The sequence below is a fragment of the Cyrtonyx montezumae genome, unplaced genomic scaffold, assembly GCF_038088225.1.
Source record: "Cyrtonyx montezumae isolate F1298 unplaced genomic scaffold, pur_monq_1.0 scaffold_13, whole genome shotgun sequence".
Taxonomy (NCBI): Eukaryota; Metazoa; Chordata; class Aves; order Galliformes; family Odontophoridae; genus Cyrtonyx; species Cyrtonyx montezumae.
In genome coordinates this window covers 27,138,206-27,165,368 of record NW_027071859.1, presented here as the reverse complement: position 1 = coordinate 27,165,368, position 27,163 = coordinate 27,138,206, and the positions used below count along the sequence as shown (strand labels likewise).

Sequence of the window (27,163 nt, the reverse complement as noted above, 5' to 3'; positions counted from 1 at the left end):
TTTATCACAGAGATACCTTCATTTATAATTTAAGCTAAGATAATTGATTTTGTGCTGGAGATGATGAGGTCTGGGTGCAAATTCATCTTTCTCTCCTGAGAAGACTATAACTCAAAGCAGATGGACGGAGCTAACCAGCTGACTCCACATCAAGATTTACCCCACCCCATTGCTGACATGCATCAATTTGTAAAATGCACTCCACAAATGTAATGTTGGTTTAAAATGTAAGATCCGGGTTTCTATAATCATGTCAGGAAAGCCCTGACATAGCTGAAGCCATAGAAACAGCAGAATATTTTTTGAGATGACTTTACGTTACCCAGAGCTGTTTTGCAAAAGCTCAGCCAGCATAGCTACATTCACATTCTTTTGTGTGGAAGAGCTTGAGATGTTTTGTGTCATTCTCATCATTTTGTTCAGGTAATAAAACAATAATGCTTGTAATTGCAAACACTTAACTACATTATAAAGAGCACAGAGAGATGACAGGTTAATGTCTATAAACAGTTTTGAGAGCCTCACATCAGAGCTGCATTATAGGGAAAAATATCAATTCTAGGTAACAATAACTTTTCAGAATTTTTTAAACAAATGATGTGGCACAAGCCTAAGAAATGCAGTGAAGGACAGCTCCAGACAGGTGAATACAAATTCTGTTCTGCTTTTACATTTAGGGTTTTCAGACCTCAAGACAACAGCAAGGAACATATTAAAAATCTTGCTGCATATCATGTTTGTGACAGAACAGCTGCAGTGCTAAAGATCTGATGCTGCCAGCATAGCACCTAACTCTGAACTAAATAAATTGAACCTGGCTGAGGAGCTAGAGGCTGGCAGCCAGTTTCCCTGCACTGGCAGCTGGGAGTAACCTCTACAAATTAGGAGTGGACTCCAATTTTCTTACCAGCCCAAAGGGGTTAGTTAATGAAAAGTGCATGGCCTTGCAGGGTACATTCACTCTGACACACTGCCCATGTAATAAAGCAGATCAGAGCAAACCAAACCAAACCAAAACATACAAGACGTTGGGTTCGGAAGGAGAAGCTTGCTCACAGTTCAACCCCTCTTTCACAAGAGACAAAGAAAAGTCACTTAAAATGAGTTTCCCTCTCAGTGAGAAATCTATAAGCACCTTAAAGAGCAATCGAGTACTTGGGGTACTTAGCAGAGCTTATTAGCTTCAGTAGTGCCTCCACGCTGCACAGTGATTCTGTACCCAGAATTTATATACACAGTGGGGTTCATTATATGCTGGCATTATGTGAGAGTGAAGCTAGAAATTCTCAACACTTCCTTTGTACTTTTTACCCCTGACCCTGACCACATTTAGCAATGTGATGCACAGCACAACTGCAAAACCACTGTGTCAGCACAGCTGAGGGAAGGCTAATTTTATCTTGAGGACACAAATGTTTTCAGTCAGTTCATGACATTATCACAAAACTACAACCAGCAATGTCTAAGGAATAGGCATTCTGCTGCACTGATGTATCTTGTAGCTCTAAATTAAAAACCAGCATGCACCGTACTGTTGGGAATGGCAGGCAGACTCTCAGATTCTGTTAATTTCTTTATACCAGAAGTATGGAATTCAGACTAAATTTAGTTAAAGAAAGGGTATTTTGGCTTTGGGAGATGGCCAAGCACTCACTTAGCTTGTTTATACAATCTGTCCTGTTGCATTTTCCCTTTATTTAATTCTTGTCCCCATTTTGTCTCTGTTAGGTCTGTCATACCTCCCTGTGTTTGTTCATGCTAAAATTAGACTGTCCTTAATTGCTTGTAAACTGTAGTCTTCCAGAGCAAGAGTTATCTAGTTTAAACACCTAGTGTAGACACCTACCTTGGTTTGTTATCCTATATTCTCTGCAGAAGTAGTAGTAACACACAGTACTAGTAAGGAGAAACTTTTGATTTACATAGCTTTTTGATGAAAAATGTCACAGTGAACTATTCTTTACATGAAATGAATGAATAACATGCAATTCCTAAAAGAGAAGTGTTTCCACTAACAAAAAACATATTTTCAGGTCTCCTTTATTTCTCTGACAGAATATTTATGCTTATCCACATGGAAATAAATATGAAAACCTTATGTTTTAAGCATTTCATAATAACCTTTACTCTAAGTTTGTATCGGCCTCCATAACTGATATGTGAAAGGCTGAAACATCACCAGCTCAAGGAAAAGGTCATTTCCTAAAGGCAGAATGCAGACTTGAACAAAAGGAAGGCTCTGGAGATTATGACACAGTTGAGGATGTGCTATGATAGCTTCATACAGGCAATGCAATAGGAAAAGTGAAATAGAAACAAGGAGCCTTTTTAGAATAATGAGCAATAGTCTTGAGAAATCAGTTTTGTCTTTGCCTTCTCATCTAACACTGTAGAAAACAGGGAATCAATCTCTTTCTCTATTTCTACAACTTCCTCTAACTTTATGCTCAGCTGAAGTAGGCCTTTTTTCATGGAAATTTTGCACATACTTGGTCTAGACTAATTCAGATACAAATTTCAATTCAGATCTATGGCTAAGTCCTAAGTCTTAAAACAAGCTGACACTAAGAGTAAGATAAAAAAAAAAAGGCAATATGGATATATGGATAAATACAATTATTTTTCACACAGAAACATTGATTTTCATAAGAAAAATCAAATCAGGTTTCAGAGACCATTTAACTGCAGACAGACATATTAAGAAGCCAAAACTTTTCCTTTAGTAGTCTTACCTTTTCCCCTGGGAGCCCTTCTAGACCTGGTAATCCCATTGGTCCTGGGTCACCCTGATGGTTTTATTTTTTAAATTAAAATGGATTGCATAGATTAGAAATTCTGAACTTTCAATGAGAAATGTTAAAGAGCAAGCAAAAGCAGAATATTTAACTTGATATTGCCAATATGGCTAACACTTGTTAGGTGAACAGATTTTACTACACTGTTTTAATTTTGACTAAAACTAATCTGGAAGACCCCTCTCCTGTGTTTTTTCAATCCAAGGTCAGCTCTGAACCACTTTCTGGCAGCAGAGTCACAGGTTGCGAGCATATTCTTTTGGCACAGAACTAACATTCAAGCAATTCTGTTCAACTTCCAATTTACTGTATTAGAACAGAACCATTTGTTGCTCAAGCATTCTCTGGAACAAGAGGCACACAGGCGAAGTCCCTGTGCAAGTGCTCAGGTTTCGAAAGAAAACCAGAAAACTTCTGCAGTGAAGAAACAGTTTAATAGGGAATCACAGAATCACAGATGTGTAGGGATTGGAAGGGACCTCTAGAAATCATCTAGTTCAACCCCCCTACCAAAGCAGGCAGGTTCTATTATTCTTTTCTTCCCTTTTTTAAAGACAATCAACAGGTAATTTATCACAGAAATCTGAACTACTGTTAACAATTCCAGTATTCCAGCAATCTCAGTTAAACCAAAAATCACAGCAAATTTTTTGTACAGATGTCATGAATTCTTGGACAAATTCTTTCCAAAGCCTGTATGAGAGAAAGTACTTCCTGAGTAAGAAAGTGGTTGCAGGTACAGAAAGATATATTTAGCTGTAGGCAATAAAAGCAACTGTAGGCCCTGTTGGCTGAGTGGAGATTATGTGCCTTCATGGTAGATGAAGTCTTAGCTAACTCTCCAAAATATTAACTGCCCCATCTCCCTTGGCTTGCCTAAGTTAGCTGCAGTTAACACGGCAGCTATTTTTGTGAATGATGTCACATACTCTTGGAGGTCAGCAGTTAACATCTCTTTACTTGGCACTGACAACCTGAAGGCAGGACAACAGCTAAAGAGGTAAAGAGTCAGTTTCTTAGTGGCTGAATGAACTCCTGAAAGCCATTAGAAGCACTAGATTTTTCACCTGAAGATATTACTTATTTCATTACTAGCAGACATAGCTGTGTTCTCACTTTATCTGGTGAAAGTGACATGATTTTTCTTAAAAAAGGATCTCTCCGAAAGTTCTCAGTGTTTCCTGATCTTCATCAATAGCTCTGGGGGAATCATACTTAGGGAATCTCAATTATGACCAAAAAGTGCTTACCACTGTGCCAGGATCTCCTTTTGGACCCTGCAAAGAAAATAAGAGACAAGCATTTAGAAATTTACACAAGAAGTTTTTTTTTTCTTTTCCCTGTATTACTGTACTATAAATGTAAATTGGCAATGCAGTGCATTTACAATCAATATTAAGTCCAGTCCTCTCAGCTGGTTAATTCTATCTTAAAACTGCAGCACTTGCTTATGACACTAAGAAAGAGGACTTAAGTAAGTGCACAGCATCTCTGGCTTCAAAGAACCAAAACAAGAACATGCAGCTAACTCTCTTTTACTCCTCTATTACTACTTCGATTAAATATGAGAAAGTAAGTTTATGTAAATACTTACTGGTGGTCCTGGTGGTCCTGGATAACTTGTGACACTCGCTCCTCCCTGTAACAGCAAATTTAAAAGTTGAGTTGGACCAAAATCGGGTGTTGTTTGAAAAGCTATGTATATTAGAAAGAAGTAACAGAAATACCTGGAGTTTATATAAGCTGCTCATTCCATTTCTTTCATTGTAAGGAACACCCTTTAAAACAAAAAGCAAGCGTCTCAGCTACAAACTGTAGAATTGGAACCACCTGTTTAAATCCCATGTATCAGCAAAACTGCAGTTTCTAGATCAATTTTTCCACGTTTCCAGTAACTTCAGTAAGAACATAGGATACACAACTATGTAAGCTTGGTACTTTATTCTTTTCAGTTACAAAACCAGATTCTGAAAATTCCCAGTGTATGTTACATTTCAACATTCTTATATAATAACTGGTCAACAGACAGAAGCAGTGAAAGCACTGTGCATTTTGTTTCCATGTCCATTTGAAAATCTATGTTAAACTAAAAAGTAGAAAATATCTAACTGTGAGCTGCAAGTGTTCTGAGAACAAAAAGGCCTGAACAGTAAATCTAAGTTAATACTCTGGTTTAATGGATAAGACTGTAAAGAACTAAGAAGAGTGATACAGTAGCTGAACTACCAACTTACATTTGGCCCAATGATTTTCAGAGAATGAAAAGCGCAAACTACGAGTGTGTTCAAACTATTAAAGAGTGAAATTCTTGTTCTAAAAAGGTATCCATATACTTTCTCAAATTCAAACCAATTATTTATTATTATTTATAGTGGACTTAGTAAATATGAGTGCTAGCCAGTCTTCCTGTATGAATGTTTAAAAATCATGTGTATAAGAATGACTAACGTGAAAACAAAAAGCAAAAGGCAGACTTTCAGCCTCAAAATAAAGTTCCAAAACATGCTTCCAGCATAAATGAGCTTGGCTGATGCTCTGGAAACTTTACATATTTCAAGGCTTTTAAGACTTTCAAGATGAGATAATTCTCATTACACATAATGAATAATGCAAACAAATACAGTATGCTTTACTTCAGTTTTGCTTTTAAACTTCTTTTATGTACAAAAGCTGGCAGATACCAAAAACCTGTGCTGCAACAGAAAGTTACAGATCTATCTGGTTAATGTTACATTACTAACTACAGCTTTTATCCTGGTACTGTCTTCTCTACTATTCTTATATCAATGTTCTGAGTAATTCCTGAATTCTAAACAATCACCTGCCCTAGAGAATTTCATGAGATACAGATTGAATTTAGAGAAGTGTTAAGCAAAGACTGAAAAATGAACAGTCCTCTAAGCAAGACAGAGTCAGTTCTAGGGTTAAATTTGGGGCAGAAGAGAATGAATTTTTTTTCTGCAGCAAGCTAGAAGTAGGCCACAGTTGAGAATGGGTTATGTAAGGACTGTTAAGAGTATAGCTAGATTCTAGAACCAAAGCACTCCCTGAATTATGGTAAGGAATGACATTTTTAAGGCTTTATTTAAAAAAAAAGATTGTAAGGTCATCCAGTTTTTAGTTCTTCAGAATTAATTTTGTGTTAGGTACTACTCCAGTTAATCTACAGTTCAATGCATTTCATGGAATTCCTCAGATTACCTGATCTCATGTATCCAAAATAAATAAATTAACCTCGGTGTTCAAGGTTTTCAGAGTAATTCGTTTGATGAAATTTCTAAGACAGCACTGGTGACCTGGATTTAATGATGAATCACAAGAAAAAAAAAGGAATACTAAACTATTTTGCAATAAAACTTTGCTATCTTCCTGCACCATTCGTAAGTCTTTAAAAGACAGTCTATTTCTTGATATATGACATCTCATTTTACTTATAGGTGTATCATTCCTAACATATGATGAAAATGAAAAGCAAAATGTCTTACCGGAGGTCCAGGTGGTCCAGGCTTCCCAGGAGAGCCTTCACTACCCTAGTACAGTGAGAGATACATAGCTCATTTAATATAACTGTTCTTCAGATGTATTCCATACCCAAACTGCAATGGCCATTATGACAGTAAACAAGAGATACAGTCAGTAAGACTAGAGAAATTAATAATCTTTATTTTATTCCAACTACTGTTCTGTAAGTTAATTGATGCTTTATGTGTATTAACTTCCTCAAGGCAAAATAGTAGTGGCAATGGGGTAAGGGAAATACTTCATATTTACCAGGAAACAGAGTAAGTAAAAACACTTATTAATATAAATTTCTAAGCAATTGATAGACAGAAGTTATCATTCATTTTATGCTTTGAATATACTTTTGTTATAGCCAATCCTCAGTTTGTTCATTCACAGGTAAACAAAGAAGAACCATTTTATTCAGAAACATGCTGGGTAAAGAAAAGATCTTTACTATGGGTTATAATGAATAACTTCTTGGCTTTTACTTCAAACACTTATCTGTAGCTGTAGTTCGTTTTGCTGACATGCACTGAACTGCTTATATTAGGAAAAAAAGTTTCTCAGTTTTTGCCCCAGCAGAATAGTGAATGCTATGAGCAATACAGACAATGTCAAACTTTCCAAGCAAGATCTCTTCAAAATTTCATCACTAAGATTCAGTTAATAATTCTGTATAATTTGGAACAGGTCTATGCAAAGCATTCACTCACTTCATTGGATTTTAATAACTTACTTCATTGAGACACCTAGCCTGCAAATTTAAAATTATTAAGGAGTAAAAAGTCAAGCTGAGCATACAACAGTAATAATTAACTCACCAGAAGTATATTAATTTTTAATCACAATCATATTAGAATAATTTCCAAATTATCTCGTTAAAGTGATTGACATGTCAAACTACAAACTGAAGGATTTACAGTATTTCATTAAGAGAGAAAATACTCTATTTTAGAAATCATACTATATGATCAATTTCCAAATGTGATCTCCAGATAAGGAGAAAGAAAGTTCATCACTCTTAAAATGATCTGACTTCTGCCATTTTCAGTCAATGGCAAACTAGTTATGGAGAACTGACTTTCCGATTTTCAAATGCAATAGTAAGAAGCTGCCTTCCCCTGATCTTTATGGTGCATTATGTAAGAAACAGCTACAATTGGGTCTCAGCCAAAGATAGAGATGCACATACTTTAAGCAGCTGGTCAAACACTGCATTTCTAGACACTTTATTGAGTACTTTGAAATTATAAACATGGAAATAACAAAAACCTGCTTTTTATTTATTTATTTATTTATTTTTGCAATGTGTTACTGAAAAGGAAATGACTTTGGTAAATTATTTATATCACGGCCAGGAAGGAGACAGTTCTCAATTCATTTTTATACTGAGGATATTTCATAGCTTTCCAATGTAGAATTTCCTTTTCTTATTCATACTGCATTCAACGTTTTATAGATTATTAGTAGGATCACAATCTATGCCTTATGCCTGGAAAAGCATGAGCCTTAGATTAAAAATAATAATAATGGTGATAATTAAGAAATGTATTCATGTAAAAAATGTAGAAAAGTCTCAAAATATATTTTGATAAATCAACCTGTCTGCTGCATCTCACTGATCCATGGTGTCCAAGAAATTAATTTGACGTTTTATTAGTTTTAATGGAAACAGCTGATAAAATAATACATATAAAATTGATAAAAATCAGTGCTTTCACAATGTAAATTAATTATAAAGGAAGCTTTAATACTTTTGCAGAATATTTAAATTGGATAAATTCCAGTTTTTGAAGAACATTAAAATATGCCTGTATGTTTGACTAATATACTGGAAAAACAATGAGAAGCAGAGCAAGCAACAATTCATAATACACTATTTCACAAAGGTTTTTTCAGTTTCTTAATCTTAGATAACTTATCACACTGAGAAAGCATTCTCCACAACTTACATATACCATAAGGGTTATAGTTCAAAATAGAAGCCTACATGTATGGCATTGTTTGGAGAAATTACTTGTAATCCAAGACAAAATATAAAAATTCCTTTGAAAATATATGTTAAACTCATGTTTGCATTCTGTGTTAAAAAAAAAAGTAACAAAAACAACACAACAAATCAAACCAATTAACCAAAAAAACTCCAAAAAACAAAACAATGAAAGTCAACCTGTAGTAGAGTAAAGGAATCACACAAGCTACAGAGATCTTTATCTAAATGAAAAAGAAGGAATACCTTTTCGCCTTTTGACCCAGCAGGACCAGGATGCCCAGGTCTTCCTGTGGCTCCCTGCACAATACATATCAATTTATATTAGTTAAGAAACATCCCCAGACTGCAATTTGCACTGCAGCTTAGTTTTTAAAACTTGTATGAAGGTCATTTAAAGCTAATTACAATTTTCCTCCAGGTTTCAGTATTTCTCTTCTCTGTCTGATACAAAAGCTGTATCCTACTGATAAGCTCTGTGAACGGTAGAACTTGTGTTTGTGGTTGCATTTTCACCTTTTACAGACTACATGCTCTGACCCCAGCTACTACCTCTGATACTGCGAAGAATCATGCTTGATCACTAAGATGTTAACTTATGTACTCCACATTAAGCTTCCTAAATGTGTTGTAATTAGGGAAGCAATAGTACTGTCAACAACCATGGGATTAAGCAATGACCACACCAACTAAAACGATCTCATTGTGCATGTAAAAAATTAAATAAAATAATAATAAAAAATCCCAAGAGAAGTTTTTCCAAAAATAGCAATATTTTTCATGATTTTTTTCAGTGACTTTAAATATTAAGTTAGTTAATATTTTATCATTATTTTGCTTCAGCAATTAATGTTTTGAGAAGACTCAGTTAGAAATATTTTAAGATTTTTATTTATAACATTATTACAGTAACTAGGGTATAAATAATTAACTGCTGGTTTGTCCATCATGCTTTTCAACTCCATGAAGCCTCTAGTAAAGCCAAAACACCAAAAGCATTTAAGGTACATAAACTCTAAATCCAGACAATGACATTTTCAGAGGCATCAGCTCACAACATAATTTATTTTAATAGAGCCACTGTGGGTAAGATTTTATTGTCACTCTCCTAAAATCCAGAAGGAGGTTCAAGAAACTATGAAGTTTTGATATGTAATTATAGCAATCTTCATAGAGAGAAATTAAGACAGCAAACGGTACCACATACTTACAGATGGTCCACTGGGTCCTGGTACACCGGGCAGTCCAGGAACACCTTGAAGGCCCTGAAAATTAAAAGTGCATATGTCAATTTCCTCTCCCACATTATAGACTCAAAAAACTACTTATATTTAGCATGTCCATCACTATTATAACAATTCTGAAACACATTTTCATCTGCAAGTTCTCATTATTTTTAGGAATAAAAGCAATATACATGTACATGAGGATTTGAGACAAGTCTGCGAATTGCACAACACCTTCCTCTGATCCACTAGGCTTAGTCAGATACATACAGCCATGTATGTACATCTAAGCTAATTGCTCTTGTTTCCCCCTAGAATCCATAAGAGGAAGTAAGCACCCAACAGTATATAATGGAAAATACTGCATATATTTTAAATTCAATCTCCAAACGTTTCCTTATTTCCAGTTACTAAGTAATTGCTGAAATTAGTATTCCCATCAAAGCCTTATAGAACATTTCTCAAAGTGAATGCTAAATAGGAAGTACAATCAAAGTAAATACTTTATAAAATGAAATGTTTTGTCAAAATATTTTCCATTTACCTTTTTATTGCTCTATCTCATACTCATAAAAATTAGCATTTAAATGTAGGTTGTCAAATATAGAAAGCAAAAACCTTCACACAAATATGAAATAAATGTTATTTATTTTAATAACTGTGTTTAACCTTGTTGAAAAATTACATTCAAGGGCTATTTGTAGTGATACATGACTATCCCAGCAGTTTTAAAGAAACAATTAATATTCTATGTATTTTTGTCTTGGTCTAGATTCAGATAATACTGTAATGGCTACATAAATGAAGTAATTTTACCTCATCACCCTTCTCTCCTGCAAGTCCAGGAAATCCACGTTCACCTTTGCTTCCCTAGGAAAACAGCATTCCAACAAATGCTTTCTATTAGAAAACCATGAATGTCATGCTACGGAGAGCATTAAATTTTATGACTCACATTTAATATATACAAGTACAAGCATAAAGTCATTAAAGCAACAGTGATTAAAACAAGAAAAAGAAAAAAAAAAAAGCTCAGTGCTATCTGTGAGTTTTAAAATGTGCCTCCAGAGGTAAAAAGAAAGAAATGCTTTTTTACCTGACACGTAAACTAACCTTAAAATACTGATGGAGATGCAGTCTTGTCTTATGAATACTGAAGAGCTTAAATGCTTGCCCACATGAAGAATGTATAGTTTCAAATAATTAAATTCTACCATAGGAAATGTATTTTCCATGCCGTGTGGTATTTTATTGGGTTACAGTAAAACAGAATTTTGATCGACGTCAGTGAAAGTTCAAGTGCCAGTGAAACTGCTGAGTTAGTCCCACAGGGAACAATTTGCAAAGGCACAGAAGATCCAGTTGTTACACACTTGAGAGAGATATGAGAAGTTTCCTTCTTTACTGCAAGATTCCTTCATGACTGACTCACTTAAGCCTATAGATGGCAATGCACTACTGGACAATCAAATCTGAGCTAAGTTTTACTAACAAAACACAGTAAGAGCTATACCAGCTTGGGACTCAACTCCCAAGCCGTCTACCTCGCTTCCCAGAGAAAAAAGAGCACACTAAGACAGGAAGAGGACTAAACTGTAAAAACTGTCTGAAACTTTAAGCTGCTCAGATGCTACAGGATCAGGGATCAGACCAAAAAAGTTAAGGCTTCTTTGACAGAAAAATCTGGCTTTTGATTTTTAACAACAAAGCAGAGTAAAATACACTCTTCAAAAACTTACCTTTGGCCCCTCTCTGCCAGGGATGCCTGGAGGACCTCTTGTGCCTGGATCACCCTAAAGAACAGACACAAAGCAAAGTGATAAATAAGCATTTTAGTGACAGGGTCAGAAGATATGATCTTTGCAACCACTCTTTCCTGTCTTTGTTACCATCCATAGATTACTCTTCCATTCATTCTCATGGAGACTGATTGAGGTTCACTAATTCATTTTTTCCCAAACATTTTATATGCTAGAGACAGAAGCTTAGTATCAATAGTTAAATTAAAGCCAAACTTCCTAAAAAAAGTTGGAAGAAACAAGTAAAAGAAAAATAAAGTAGATACAAGTTCGAATATATAGTCTTGATAGAATAATGTTTGAATGCAGAATTTTAGTTAAATTGTTTCCAAAGCTCCTTGGTGAGACCATAGAGTTGCAGCAAAAGGAAACCAAATTCATAGCAAGTTAACACAATTACTGTTATTGCTAATTCTTAACTTTCCAGTCTTAATCAGTTTTATGAAATAGTAACACTATTATTCATATATCAGCTTTTATTGAAGAGGTACCAGAACAGGCTGCCCAGAGAAGCTGTGGATGCCCCATTCCCGCAGTAATTCAAGGCTAAATTGGATGAGGCCCTGGGCAGCCTGATCTGGTAGCTGACAACACTGCCCATAGTAAGGAAGGTTGGAGCTTGATGATCTTTAAGGACCCTCCCAACAAAAACCATGTTATGATTCTATTTTTCATTCTATAACCTCTGAAAATGTTTACCTTCAGTATAGTACCCATGTCTCCCACTAGTGGCAGCGCAATCTGAAATTATAGAAGATATTTGCAATTAATACTTTGCACAATGTTACCAATTCAAATAGGTACTGATTTTTCAAAAGTTTATGTGGCAACTCATATAGCTGATTACAAACACGTTGGCTGAGATGATTTTTCTATGAAAATTCTAAAAATCAGGGCATTCCACATAGTTTTAAAACATTAAATATCACTGTCAATCCAATCTAACAACGTAATTTTTTTTGTTACAATTTGCATAAAGTTGATATAACTCTTGTCCAAAACCCAGTAAATTCTGTTTTCAAGTAATAATATGTAACTGTCTTAATAGCATATTGGCTATAAACCATCCTTACTGGAAACTCTCACAACCTCTTCTCACCTGTTGTTTCAGTGTTTTCTTTCTGCTTTCCCCTGGGCTTTGACTCTAATCTGAACTGAAGTCTGAATCGTGGAGTTGCCAAAGCTAACTTCACTAAATTAGCTCAGATATTGGAAATACTCCAGCTTATAGTGACCCAAGTAATTGTTTTGTCTTGCCTTCAAATATTAAGAATCAGTGCAAAAGTCTGTGATGCCACAACCAAATTACTAGCAATACTAAAGATAATCCATTTAAAGCTCAATCAATAGGTTAACACTATGCTGCAATATATCTGTATCTTCAGATTTCCAAGTGCTGTCATTAGACTTACAATTAAAGATTTCCTATAAAAGCTGATTGAGCCTATTACTCACAAACAGACTTCAATTATCAGTGCTCATTTCCTCTTGCAAGTGCTAAAACAAAAATAGCCCTGGGCTCATCATAAAATTAGACACATTCAAAATTTGTTACTGCTTTTGTTCAGGTTGCTTCAATAATTTTCTATCTCTTACAAGAAAAATAAGCACTTTGGTAGCATATTAGAGAAAAGCTTGGTAGCAGTGGGTGTCAAACATTAGTTCAAGACAAGAACTGAATATACCCAATTTAAGTATAATCAGGAATAGAATATTTACCCCATTTGAAAGCATGTGGAGAACTTCTATTTTAATTGCTGTACTATTTTAAGACACAGGACCCAAGACATGCAGTTTGGCAAGGTACTAAAATCCAGCTGTCAGGGTACACCAGTTAAGAGAGTAGGTCTACTGCACTTGTGACTTAACAGTTCATGTGCTCTGTAAATATAGCAAGTCCAGAGTAACTGCACACCTGGCGTGAAGTCATAGCTGCCTAGGTTGCACTCTGAAAAAGGGTATATTCTATACTAGGCTTTCAAAAAAGATAAACTGGCCTTAATTTCTCAGCCTTTCCTGCTTGCTACATCTTCCTTGAAAAAAATGTTCACTTTAATGAGAAGAGTATTTCAAAAGCAATAAATCCCATTAGTAAGTTTTAGTATTCAGATCTGTTGTTCAACTGTGGCATCAGATTTTTTACTTACCTTTAGTTTACAGAGCACTGTGCCTTCCAGAACCTATTCTATTTACGGATTTTTCTTTTCATTTTAAGTGCTTTAAACTCACTGTCTCAAGTTTCATCTTGTTGACTTCAGAATGTCACTGAATTTTAGACTTCAGTTATATCTTCGAAGAGCTAAGCAACCTTTTCCAGTCCAATTGCAGAGTTTTTATCTACTTATCTAAATAAAACACAGTCACTGAAAAGAACTATGCATGAGAGAGATCACTCTATCAGAGTTCTACAATAGCCTACCAATAGACACCGATATCCATATTTTTGATAAGCACTAACTATACGGCAGTTACTTCCTGAACATTTTTTGCTTCCTTATGAAAACATCACGAGGATAGTTTCAGAGTTTTAAGCATGTCAAGATACATAATAGCACTATTTCCCTGTCTTACCCCAAAAGTTAACCTTTCAGAAATGGAAATATGATTTATTCCATGATCTGTTCTTAAGAAAATAATGCCAGCAGTCTAGCATTTCCACATTAAGATTATTAGTGTTTAGAATTTATTTAAAAAAATATTTAAAGCAATAAAGCTTTGCAATCAAACTGTTTCAACTCATCTATTATATTCAGGCTCCTCTCTTACTCCTCATTAATGAAGATATGTTCTCTGTTCACACTTCTCCATTCCTCAAAAGCCTCATCTTTCTCAAAATATTCAAAAGTAACTGCTAATCCTTTAGAGATTTCTTTGTTCAAGCCTCAGGTGAATTTCACCAGCTCTACATGCTGTAACTAAAAATCTTTAGCTTATTCTATTTTCTATTAAATTAACTAAAATTAATACAATCTATTTTCCGAAACACAAGTTGCTTTTTTTTTGCTTTTTCTTAAGCCACTGAGTTTTTCAGCTTTCTCTGCAGTCTGTAATTTGATCTCCTTGATTATTAACTAGAAGACTGGACTCATCGTTCTAATAATTGCATTCAGAGTGCGTGTTTCTTGGTTTTACATCCATTCCTAGCAGATCAATTACATTTCAGTGTTTCATATTTGAGTTCTTTGTCCATACTCACTGCTAGTATTAAACCTGCTTTTAGTTGATGATCTTAGTCATTTGGGAGCTACTGATACTCTCAAATGCCTTTTAAAGCACTGGAACTGTTACTGCTGTATGTTCAAGGACTGCTGCAGACATGATTTAAATGAGGAGGATGGTTTAGCCAGGTAGCCAAAACTGTATCATAGAATCAGAAGAGGCTTGCTGCATTGCCTGATGCTAATGTAGGAGCCAGTGGCACCATCCTCATTCCCAATGATGCCTGCATAGTGGTTAGTTCCCAGTCTCCTTTTTTTTTTTTTTTTTTTGAAAGCCAGTCTCTCTGAGACAAAATCTTTGTGTGCTTTTGAGACTAGTTTATTCTTCAATAAGCTCCTTGCTCTCAGTTCTTAAGCATTCCTGTGGACTGCTGTGCATCTGTACCATCAAATGTTTAATTGAAAGTACTGTTTATTTTACTGCCTAATGCATTCCTCCAGCTGCTATAAGCTCTAAGTTCTTCACAAGCTGTCAGTAATCTGCAGATCAGCTTGGAAATCCCTGCATTAGATTTGCATTTCTGAACACTTGGAGATGTAAATCACTCATAAGACATAAAGCAAGTTTCTGCATCTGAAGAATATGTATGATAGTCAGGTATATGAAGAACTGCTGGCTTAAGCCACAAACAGACTGAGGCCACTGCCTCCAGTTCAATGAAAAGACCAAATTCATGCCTTGGCAAGGGAAGAGGTTTTGCCCAAGTGCATAATACAGTTCATATGAGAGCTTTAATTTATTTATTTTTATATTTGATATTTATATATTTTTATTTTATATTTTTTTAATTATGTCTTTAACTAAATATCAAATCATACCAAACCAAGATCACAAATGAGTTTAGTAATCTTTTTTAAAAATTTAAGCCCTAGTTTCGGTTTTATTCTTCTAACCATGGCTTTTATTTTGCTAATGGAATATATTCTAAAAATAGTTCAGGGAAATTGGAAAATGCCATTTGGCATCATAAGAGCCTCTGTAAGCATTTATTTCTAAACAGAAGCTTGCTTTTTTAAAGCTCTGGATCAGCTGCGAGGGCTCAAGATAGGAGTGAGAATAATGACTGAAGAGTCTCCAATTGCAAACTTAGCAAACATGCACATGGGACTCTCTTGACTGCAATGTATAATTCTCAGTAATCTCTAAGGGTACCACTTGGGCTGAGGAGTATGCAGACCTTTTGGATGTTGCAGTGTTGGACTTCACAAAATCATAAAGCCATAACACTGATGCACGTAACATCCAAAAGGAGCTGAACTTCTAAAGTATATCAAAGGATCAGAACATTTTTTTTCCCCAAAAACTTAATTTTTCATTATTTTTAGAGGGAATTTATCACATGAAAGACTGAAATCTCAGAATTTCTCTGAAAATTTTTATCTTCCTTCTTTTACATAACAAACTTAGCTTCAGAATATGATTCTTTTTCTTCATTCTTTTAAAGGAAATAATGAAGGCCTGCTTCTGAAAATTTCATTACTCATAACTGCTTCTGATGCTGAGGAACATGGTGCCTGGAAGAAATGCTAGCATGCATACATTCAGACGAGAACTGAAAACACAGCATTTATCAACATAACATTAATTTAATGTTAGTCAACATAACATTAATTTAAACAGCAATACAAACATGTAAAAAAACCCAACAATAACAACAAAGGATATAATCCTTGATTAATCAAATTGATTTAATCAATTGGACTTCTAGACTTGGCAGGTTATCTCCTTTAAAATGAAAATATTCTCTCCAAAGCAACTATACGAACTTTGTATATATACATACTGGATCGCCTGGAGGGCCCGGTAGTCCTGGCTTTCCATCTCTTCCTGGAGTACCCTAGAAATAAATTGAAAATGTTATTGGCCTTAAATCACTGACAAGGGGCTTATTACTTCTTATTGCACATAGACAGGTACTTACGTTAATACCGGGAGTACCTGGAGTTCCTGGTAATCCTGGAGGCCCTCTAGGGCCCTAAAGCAAGAAAAGCCTTTTAAGATTTGAGAACACTTTTCTTTTACTGTAAATCTCTTAAAGTAATGGTTTTGTTTTGTTTTTATGTTAAAGAGAAAGCTTGTATCCTACCTGGACACCTATTGATCCAGTTGGCCCTACAGGACCCTGTAAGAAAGCACCAAATAATCAGTACCTACCCTTCTTAGGGCAAGGGATTAAAAAATACTCAGTGTAGGATAATGACTCAGTTCACATTGCAAGAAACACTATTTGTAAGCTTTGGCTTTCAATACAGGTCTAATTTTGCTTAAATTAGAGAAATCATGATTTTGCTGATTTACAATTTTAAGGGCAAGTAGGCAAACAAGACCAGTGGTAAAATATGTTTTCAGCAATTCATGAGAAAACAGACTGTTGAGTAAAAAATAACTAAATGATTTAAAAATAAATGGGTCAATTTTTGAGATTGAAAATACAAATCTGAATAAATTATTTGAAATTATATTCAAATTAAATTTCAGCATGAATCTCAAATCTCCTTTGGCATACATTTTCTCTCTGTATCTGAGTCCTGTCAATAAACTGAACTGTATTGCTAGAGTATACTGGCCTAGACAGAAGAGAGATCACCCAATTCACTACAGTAGAACTCATGCAATAACATCTTCAGTCTCTGAGTATTTTTTTTATTGAACAATCTGCAGACACTGTAGACGTTATATTAATTAAAGGCACTGGAAAGAAAGAAAACTGAGAAACAAGCTAAATACTTGAAACAGTTATTACAAGATTTATTTAGTTTGAACTGTCTAGTTACCAACTTGTTTCGTGTTTGAATTTAAGCTGAATAGAGATGCATGAGGAAAGTAGTACAAAATCAGAAATGTACTATTTTCTGACATAATGTCTGGACACTGTAAGGTTCTTGTTTATAAACAGTAGACTTAAGCTTGTAAAATTCAATTATCACAAGTGCAAAAGCTTGAAGGAGCTGATGCAAAGCCTCCCACAATTTTTCCATGTGTATTTGCCTCTTCCAGTACTGGCATGGGTTTCAAAATGCCATCATATGCAGTGTAGAATAAACCTCTTAAGAGAAGAAGTGGTACAAGAGGTACCACTACTCACACTAGATTTTGCTGACAGCTGTCAACTATGGCTACTCAGAAATAAGCACAGTTAGTCTGAAGGTGTGTCAACATCATTACTGGTTTATCAGAAAAGTAGCCATTGATCCTCTCATTTCTCTAAGTTTACACTTTTCAAAGAGCACTAGATCTATGTGATTCTGGATAAAGGGAAAAGTTGCCGAGCTGTGAATAGAGTAAGAACAGAGTTAATGTTACAGTTTCTCAGTGATGCTCCGTGAGAAGCCAAAATTCTGGGCACTCGTATACTTACTGGTGATCCCTGAATGCCTATTCCAGGAGGCCCTGTCTCTCCAGGGGCCCCTTGTAGACCAGGCAGTCCTCTTTCTCCCTAAGAAGGTCACAAGACTTTCAGTTAAAACAGTTCTGAAAATGCAAACTAGTTTATCATCCTGTATTTTCAGAAACAGTAATAATTTTTTATACCTTTGGTCCTCGTGGACCTGGGTTTCCAGGAATACCAGCAGAACCCTAGGAAAAAAAATCAACACAGCAATAAAAACAAGAAAACACAAATTATGTTTTGAAATAATTTAGAGTTAGGTTAATTATTCACCTAAAGAGAATAGGTGAATTTTATCATCAAGACCAGTCAGCCTTTATAAGTAAACTATGGTAGATTTACATATGCCTTCCTTGTTAATAGCACTGTCACTAGGATCACTTGCAGGTTTGCACTAACAACGCTATATATTTTAATGTGCTTCCAATAACACAATGTTTCAAAATTGAAATCATATCTGAAAATAACCTGTTCTTATTGCATTGATTACATTGCTCGATGAAAATTCTTTAATAGTTATCCCAACAAGACATAAAGCCATAAAAAATTTTCAAACCACAGACTTACTGGTCTTCCAGGCAGACTTAGTCCAGGAGGCCCCACCTCACCTTTTGGACCTGGGTGCCCAGGAGGTCCCATGATCCCACCAGGGTCACCCTATAAGATAATGCAAATCATGAATCAAACCCTAGAATGTACCAGTACTTTGAGAAAGATTGGAGAAAAAAAAAACATGCAAAGCTTTATACAGCTCCACATTTCATAACCTACAACTGTTAAGTGAGGCTTTGCAGCTATCAAAATCATTACCATAGATTTATCAAATTTATCACATTTAATTTTGCAGAGGTTCTGCTCCCCGCATCTGTAAGAACTCAGCTCTCAGGAGGTAGGAAAATCCTGTGTGTTATTCTCCTAATGCATTATTCACAGCTATCAACGAGCTTCTGAAAGCAGTACATATGGATGTATGGAAAATACATTTAAAGCCTCAGTTTTCTATCAAAAATAAATTTCCTGCAAAAAGTAACAGAAGTGGCATAGACCATAGAATTCAAAATAGTAACCAACATTTTTCTCTATTTCGCATGCCTGTAATTTATCTGATCTACATTTCTTTGTCCCCAGCTCCCCAAGATGCAGGCTGTCACTAAGACCTGATGTAGGAATCTCAGACCCACTCCCTCTTTCCCTATCCCTCTAAACTGCATTCCTGTTCGTATTTCAGTTTCTCATTTCAATGCATGCAGCATATCTTGCTCCAAATTTCTACAGCTTCTCCCGCTTACACACATAAATCTGTGTTCTTTATTATGTTGTCTATGCTGCTGCATAATAGTCTGTGTCTCTTTCTGATTCCACTACTTCCCATTTTGAAAGATTCGTATGTTTTTGTTGTTATTCCACAGTTAGATTCCCCTCTTGCATTTCATCAGCTTGCTTTTTTTCTTGAAGCTGTTAACTGATTTTATTAATTTCCTTTGTATCCCAGGACGTATAAATTTCACAACACTTCACATAGCTCACAGAGTGCCTGTACTGTGTCTTTTCTCCCCCTCTCTGCACACAACACATACACACATAACTCTTGCTGATGTAGCTGAATTCCAACCAAGATGCTGTCTACCCAGCACAACACAGTGCCATAAAGAGACCCCAGACTTGGCTCAGGTCTGCCTCAGTGCTCTGCCAAGATGAATAAGTCTGGCCATGAAGCATGATGTTAGACATACACTTCGTTAGGGCACAACACTGAGAGGCTATTCTATTGTCAAAACGTAAACTGGTATTTCTGCATGGCACATATTTTATTGTAAGAGCCCAACTTAACCTCTCTTGAAATAATACCTAAATTATGACTCTAAAGAGCAATAGTGTTGACAAACTTCTGCAATATAACCAAGGAGATGGCAGTTGCTGCTTATACATTTCTAAACAAATTCATAAAGCTGTTGCACAGATGCACTACAAGTCTTTAGAAAACATTCTAATAGGGTCTACTATACCAATTTTAATTAAGAACAGTTAAAATATACCTTTTCTCCTTTAACTCCTGGCATTCCTGGTAACCCATGCTCTCCTGGTAAGCCCTGGAATTAATAATAAAAATAATAAAATATTTAAGCGTGTATATATATATATATATATATATATATATATATAAAATTGAATGTTTTTATATCTATTGTCTTTAAATCTAAAATTACAGATGAAAATGAGCTTAGACTAGATTATTTATTGTACATTAATACTGACCCATAATGCTAAAGAGCACAAATTAAATAATGCTTAATTAAGAAAATCTAGGAATCATTTCTTCTTTAAATCAATATTTAATAATTAAGATTATTTCCCAGGCCTTTTCAGGGCAGAGTTGCAGGGTTTTTTTTTTTTTTTTCTTTTATTTCAAAATGTTCTCATGTCTTGGAAACCAAACATTTTTCAAGGGAGTAGGCTATAGATACAAACTTGAGTTTTAAGTAACAGATGTGTCTTATCTTTTTTGACCATGAAGGAATGCATAGTCCATGATGCAATCTTGTCTCTTGAAAGCCTCAGTAAATTAATCCTGCACATTCTTTCATAATTTCTAATTTTTCTTTTCACATTTTTTACTTCAGTATCTTCCACTGCCCTTTTTTCAAAGATTAGTTACAAATACAATGAAATGAGATAAAACAAAATGAGTAGAAACTATGCAAATACTTCAGAAGGTTAAACTAATATCTGATTCTCTTACTATGCTTGAACAGATAGAGAAAACTTTTCTCATAACTCTTCTACTTTATTCAGCCAACTACTGTATCAAACATTTTTACTTCCATAGTAAATATCAAAAACTGACAAAATCAAACAGTCACATCTAAGCATGGTGTTTAAATGCAAATAGAAAGCAGCTTTCAAAGAAAGGCACAGAAATGCATATTGCTTTTATTTTTTTTCACAGTGGGAAACATAGATCTATAAACAGCTGTATATGAAGTATGAGGACACATCTATGCCAGCCGTAAAGATTCAACAGTTGTGTTCACTCTCTCTGTTGTATTCTGTCCTTAATACAGACAGCTACCTGTTTCAACCAGTCTTTCAAATTCAAAGTGTAAGGAAAAAAAAAAAAGATACCTAAAGATTATTCTGCTTATACCAAATCATTAAGAGAATATCTGGAAGTTTAATTTATCAACTATGGAACACACATTATGTCCATGTTTGTGTATACACTCCTCCTGGAGGATACCCCTTAACAGGCTGTGGTCTCATGGTTCAAAACATCTGTATCCTGCTTCTGACATCACCTGACAGTCTGCAGTGGATATGGATATTGGGGTTTAGAATCATAGAATCACAGAATTGCTCAGGTTGGAAAAGACCTTCAAGACTATCAAGTCCAACCACAACATAACCAGTCTTAACACCCAGTCTTGGGTGTTAATAGCTAAGTTCCCAGGGTGTTTGCTAACTAATGTTTCCACGCATCTCCCTGATTTCCACAGCCTTCATTGGTTTCCAGAATCATTACTCCAGCCAAGTTCTTCCATCACAGCACTGCTCTTCTTCTCAGGAACTCTTCTTTTTTGACACTGCTACTTCCAGGTACTCTCACCCCTCAATTGTTTCTGTCCAAATAGTGTACGTGCACATCTGATGATTAGTCCCCACACTGGTGAATCTGCCTTATGTCTCCATTGACTGAGGAACCCATTTGTGTCACTTTTGTTTGGTACAGGTCCTGTCAGAATTTAAAAGCAGCTCCTACAGTTACACTGAGCAAGCTGTACCTTTCTGAAGTTAGAGGTTCAGGTTTTGACACTGTTACACACATACGAACACACGTATTATCTGCCACCTGTCAGTGTTTCTTATTTAAGCTATTTTTTCACTAACAGCAGCCATACAGTAGCTTTCAGTGCTTTGTGACTATCAGCAAGTCTCTATACATTTCACTTGGAAAACGAATTTGTCATCATAAGATTAATCTTGTTTCATTCTCTACAGGAGTATTTTAGTAATTTCACAGTAATTCAATAAAGGGGTTTTCGATTAATTTCATCCCAAGCAATATCTCTACTCTGTTTAAAGATTTAATGCTGCCCCTTTTTTAACAGAAATAGGTAAAGGATGAGTCTGATTCCGAGTTTTGCTCATAAATTTGGCCTAAATGACTATATATATATATACTGTATATATATATATATATATACATATATTATTTTCCTCTTATTAATCTTTACCCTTTTAATTAGAAATAAATCAGGATAGCAGGAAAGTATAGACAGAAAGAATAAGGAAGACAATGCATTTAAATCCTTGGAGATCTCTTACTTCCCCTATTTATTCTCATTTTGCACCACACACAATTGTTCTTTCCAGCTCATGGTATAACACTTCTCACATTTTGCCAGAGATTTTCTGTTTTCACCTAATCTTGTGAGGTAAGAGCAATTTTTGTAGAGTTAATTAACTGTGAATTAAAAATAAATCAACAAAACTAGTATCACCATTTTCACATACTCATGCAGATGGCAACACAAAAACAAGAAGAACATAAGCAAATCACAGAACTCTACCCTGGGGCACAGAACCTCACTGTACTTTGACAGCTGATTTCTACAGTACCAGGACCTATCGTATCTTCTGTGTCACTGTTTCACTAGCTAACATCTCACATGCCACACCTTACACAGTTAGATGAAATTACACAATACATACAACTTCTCCTGGCTCTCCCCTGGGTCCTATAGGTCCTGGAGGTCCTTGCAGTCCCTGTAAGTGATATTGTACACACCTGAGATAAAAGTCATCGCTTTTGTTTTACGTCAGCGTAAAGAGTTCTGATATACAAATAAATTAAAACATCTGTAACTAAAATTTATCTTCTATGTGGAGTAAGAAGTACAGATTTTGCTCAGGTTTACAGATTCTTTTTTAATCAAACATTTAGTACGATAAATCTCTGAGACTACAACTTTACAAAACACGAAGTATATATACTAAGTAAAAAGAAGTAAACTCAAAGGTATTATTTAAAGGAAAAGTCTAAATGAAAGAGGTAAAACAAGTTATAGTCTTCCCTGAAGAGACAGATTTAGAAGTGATTTTTGAATTATGTGGCAGGTGCTCATTCTCTTCTTGGAAAAGAGCTAATTAGAAAGACTAGCGAACTGAAAGACTCCAGAATATAGAACAAAGTGAGGACTGCAAAGTAGAGATAAAAAGATGACTTTAAGTAAACCCTAATGATTCTTTGGATCTCTACAAGCCCCTTCTAGATGGTATAAAGTATGATGGTGATCTAGATTTCCATTGCAGTAACAATTATTTCAGCAGCTGTACCTGAAAGTACACATTAACCTCCAAAGAGCAGTTGAAGGAGTTTACTTAGTAGAGAATCATTTTAATGACCTCAGGGAGCTACAAGTCTCTGGACCCCCATCTCAACACCTGTGATGCTTTCTGATGATTTAGGGAGCTTGGGTACTATCAGCATATAATGAAATTCATACACAACATACAACAAAGTTTGTAGTTGCTATGTTAACTCTACACAGTTACTTTTCACATACCTTAGATCCTGGATTTCCGATAAGACCAGGTGGTCCAGGGTCTCCTGTTTCACCCTAATAATATTTTTTTGAGAAAATAACAGCTTTATTGTTATGTCTCTCAGCATGAGAAACATGTACTAGAAATGAATTTAGTATGCACTAGTAAAAAAAAAAATACCTTATTTCCTTTTGATCCTTCCATTCCAATTTCTCCCTAGAAAAACAGCAAATACGACCATAAGAAGTAGAATCTTAAACTAAGATCAGCTAATAATTCAACTCTCTACCCTAGAATATTACAGTTGCAAACTTAGAAAACACAGAAAAAAATTAAAGAACTTCTGCTGCCTTGTGGAAACTTTGAAAGGCATTTTTCTTTCAAACTAATTCTGCCTGCAGGTTTCAAGAACAATTGCTTAAAGTGTTCGCTTGAGAGCTTCTCTAGTCTAAAGCTTATTCTTTCCCAATAAATCACTACTTGTGACATAACATTCATCTCCAAAACAACACATTATTACAGCGTGCCTTATTTTGGTTATTATAATATGTTTATCACACGTATCTAAGCAACCTTCAGTTGTGTATGAAAAAATACAACATGCTTCTGCCCAATGTCACAAGAGAGGACAATAGTTAATTTTAAAAAGCAACAGAAATAAACAGTCTCTTAAAGAATAAGTGTTCTTAAAATATCCCCCCCCCCCAAAATAGTGAGGAATTATGAACACATAAAATGGCTATAAAAGTATTGCCCACTGTTAAATGCTACACTATGGAAACCATTAAACTAATGGGCCACACATAATTCTGTGAAATAAATGAAAGAGAGAAAAAACCTTCAGGGAACAAAAAAAGTACGTAGTTTAAGATCAGTTCAGGGACAGTAACAACTGACAATCCATCTGTCTCAATAGGAACAGTGAAGAACTGGGTACTATTCCACATCTCAGTGTTTTAATTCTAACTGGTTTGAATTTGATGCACGTGTAAGGAAATGATAAAAATGTTATGATACAAAATCACTGAATCTAACGGAAGTACACAAATAAAAGAACTGCTATATGAACAACATACCAAAACCAAACGAACACAATAAATGTACATTATTCCTATAAACGGCTAAAAGTGCAGTTATACTCACTGGATCTCCCTTGTACCCCATTTCTCCCTATGAAAACATGAAGGAAGGGATAAGATGGGGTTATTTTCAAGTAGTGAACAGTTCATATGTGCCTGCTTTTGGTCAACAACCCTTGAAACAATGTTGTCTTTTACCCATATAAAATATAAAAAATATAGATATATGAACTGCAATAGTTTCTGTGAGAGATACATATCTATGCATGTCTATTCCTCAGTAAAAATGTTTAGAAAACTTCGGATGAAATGAAATGATATTGAACTAAAGATGCTACTAAATAGCAACATTAGGACTGTTACAAGCTGTTGGAACATTGAAGTTTACTTGCATATGTGAATATTTTCTCAGGGTAGACCATGAGAAAATTACTGGGGACATTCAGAAGCTGACATCTTTTCCTATGCCTAAGCAATTTTTTCTTGACCTTGAGTATATTCTCCAAGATTAGATCCATACATTCAGGCACTTTCTAGCATTGCACAGAAGCACAGAAATAATAACTTACCTTTTCACCTTTTGCACCTGGCATTCCTATTTCTCCTTTCTGACCCTTTAAACAAAATATATTATATTTAAAATCTTTTATATTCCAACAAATGGAAAAACTCCTCATGTGTTACATCTGTATTCTATTTTGTGTAGGGCCCATCATTACAGAGAAACTACTTTTAATGGTCATGATTTGCTATTAAAATATTTACTGATTTTTTTTAGTTATTTGGAGGCTTTTCCCGCTGCAAGGCAGGCCATCTGATTTCAGTTCTGCTCAGACAGAGCTACGGAAGCCACACATAATTCTTCCTGCATTTTCCCTTTCTGGCTGCCACAGACTAGAGGACAGAGGTTCACATACAATACCTGCAGGAAGGTAAACAAGCTGGACATCAGACTACACCAATCAAAGAGTGACACATCTAAAATCTATTGCTTTAAGGACCACTGTAATAAATCAGATAAACTATGGTAAAGGTGGCAGAGACAGCTTAGATAGCAGCTTTGGATTTTCTCCAAATTTCATCCAAAATTCTTACAATTTCTCCCTTTTGGCCTTTAGATCCAGGGGTCCCAAGTAGTCCTATTAGACTTGTATCACTCTGGGAAGAAATATCATAACAAAAAACATGTCAATATCGATTTAGGATTAAGTTACCAAAACAATTTCATGTAATTTACGTAAGAGGAACACCAAATTCCCATACAGTACATGTAAGTAACATATTGTAGCAATGCATACTTTTTCATGTATTCATATTCTACTCACACTTGCAGAACACACACAAAAGCATAAAAAGCAAATATCTATGCTGAATATTGTTATGCAAATTTGTGATCTTCTTTTAAATCAGTGCAAATAATATATTTTTAAATGCTAATTATTACAGTTCGTTTCTCAAGTATGTTTGAAAGGAACAACAAATATAACTATGTCAAAAACACAAGCTTTTACTTCTGAGCAGCACAGACTTCTATTATAGCAGTGAGACGTAAAGAGGGAATTAATGTGTTCAACAGGCTTCTCACACTGCTTCTCATAGAAAACAGATAGAAGGAACAGGAGTTTGGGCTATATGCTTCTAATGTAACTTGAATAAAATTCAGTTATTTAAAAAACGTTAAGGTCCTGATGGATCCTCTGCAGTTTTTAGGGTTTGTAGCAGTTACTATGCTAATTACAAACAACAGCTTAAGGGGAAGAGGCAAATACTCACTGAAGGAACCTGAGTACTGTTAAGTTGACTACTGCTTGACTTAGAACAACCTAGATGCCTGCCATTATATAAGGAACGGGCTATAAGTTAAGATTCTTTCTATCTTGTGCATTTCTTTTGCACATATGGAGGGGAAAAAAAGGCATTCAAACAAAAAGCTGCTTCTATGTTCTTCACATATTTATAGTCATTCTCTCTGTAACAAAATGCAAGAAAAATATGCTGAAGAAAAAAGCCTTTGGAAAGCAAAGATGAATTATTCACAAATCATCATGTAGTTATGAAAAATTTTCCAGAGCAGACTGTGATGTAGTTTCAGTTGTTATGCTTTGTTGTTTCATTTTTGTTTGCCAGAGAACATTTCAGATTAAATTGATCTGTACGCCCTTTCCAAAGATGTTTAGAAGCAGGACTGACTGAATTGACCTTATATCTAAGTATGGTAAAATGTAAATAAAAAAAAAATGACAAAGAGAGCCCTTGAAAGCCCAAGCAAAGGATGGTAGCAGAAGCCTGAGACTGTAAACACACAGCATGAACCACTGTTTACAGGTCACCAAAGACATGTAATACAGAGCAGAGCAGAACCAGTTCTTGATATAACAAACAGAAAAAAAAAATGCAGGTATCAAATGTGTGCAAAGCATCTCTGTAAATACAGTGAAAGCACAGAAGGAAGGTATATAAAAAGCACAAGAAGAAATATGAAAATAATCTTGTCCGACAAGAACAGCTACAAAGAAACAACAAAGAGGAAAAAAATGCTCCAGTACTGTCTCTCACCCCACAAAGGATCAGTGCCTCTCATTATCCTCACTAGATTCCCCTCACCTTCATTAAAGAAAG

At 35.1% G+C, this 27,163-nt stretch overlaps 1 protein-coding gene across 1 annotated transcript in view; it reads right to left on the bottom strand.

Annotated features, from left to right (window-relative positions):
* Positions 1–27,163, bottom strand: part of COL19A1 (collagen type XIX alpha 1 chain) — a 178,564-nt gene that overhangs the window by 14,314 nt on the left and 137,087 nt on the right. Inside the window, exons 19-41 of the mRNA XM_065730891.1 lie at positions 25,640–25,702; positions 25,114–25,158; positions 24,609–24,635; positions 23,646–23,681; positions 23,486–23,539; positions 22,632–22,685; positions 19,958–20,011; positions 18,489–18,578; positions 18,065–18,109; positions 17,892–17,969; positions 16,620–16,655; positions 16,455–16,508; positions 16,317–16,370; positions 12,014–12,055; positions 11,255–11,308; positions 10,332–10,385; positions 9,501–9,554; positions 8,536–8,589; positions 6,281–6,325; positions 4,523–4,573; positions 4,390–4,434; positions 4,046–4,072; positions 2,733–2,786 (exon numbers count right to left, since the gene is read on the bottom strand). Coding sequence (XP_065586963.1) covers positions 2,733–2,786; positions 4,046–4,072; positions 4,390–4,434; positions 4,523–4,573; positions 6,281–6,325; positions 8,536–8,589; positions 9,501–9,554; positions 10,332–10,385; positions 11,255–11,308; positions 12,014–12,055; positions 16,317–16,370; positions 16,455–16,508; positions 16,620–16,655; positions 17,892–17,969; positions 18,065–18,109; positions 18,489–18,578; positions 19,958–20,011; positions 22,632–22,685; positions 23,486–23,539; positions 23,646–23,681; positions 24,609–24,635; positions 25,114–25,158; positions 25,640–25,702 — 1,170 coding nt within the window. The remainder of the gene's footprint in view (positions 1–2,732; positions 2,787–4,045; positions 4,073–4,389; positions 4,435–4,522; positions 4,574–6,280; positions 6,326–8,535; positions 8,590–9,500; positions 9,555–10,331; positions 10,386–11,254; positions 11,309–12,013; positions 12,056–16,316; positions 16,371–16,454; positions 16,509–16,619; positions 16,656–17,891; positions 17,970–18,064; positions 18,110–18,488; positions 18,579–19,957; positions 20,012–22,631; positions 22,686–23,485; positions 23,540–23,645; positions 23,682–24,608; positions 24,636–25,113; positions 25,159–25,639; positions 25,703–27,163) is intronic.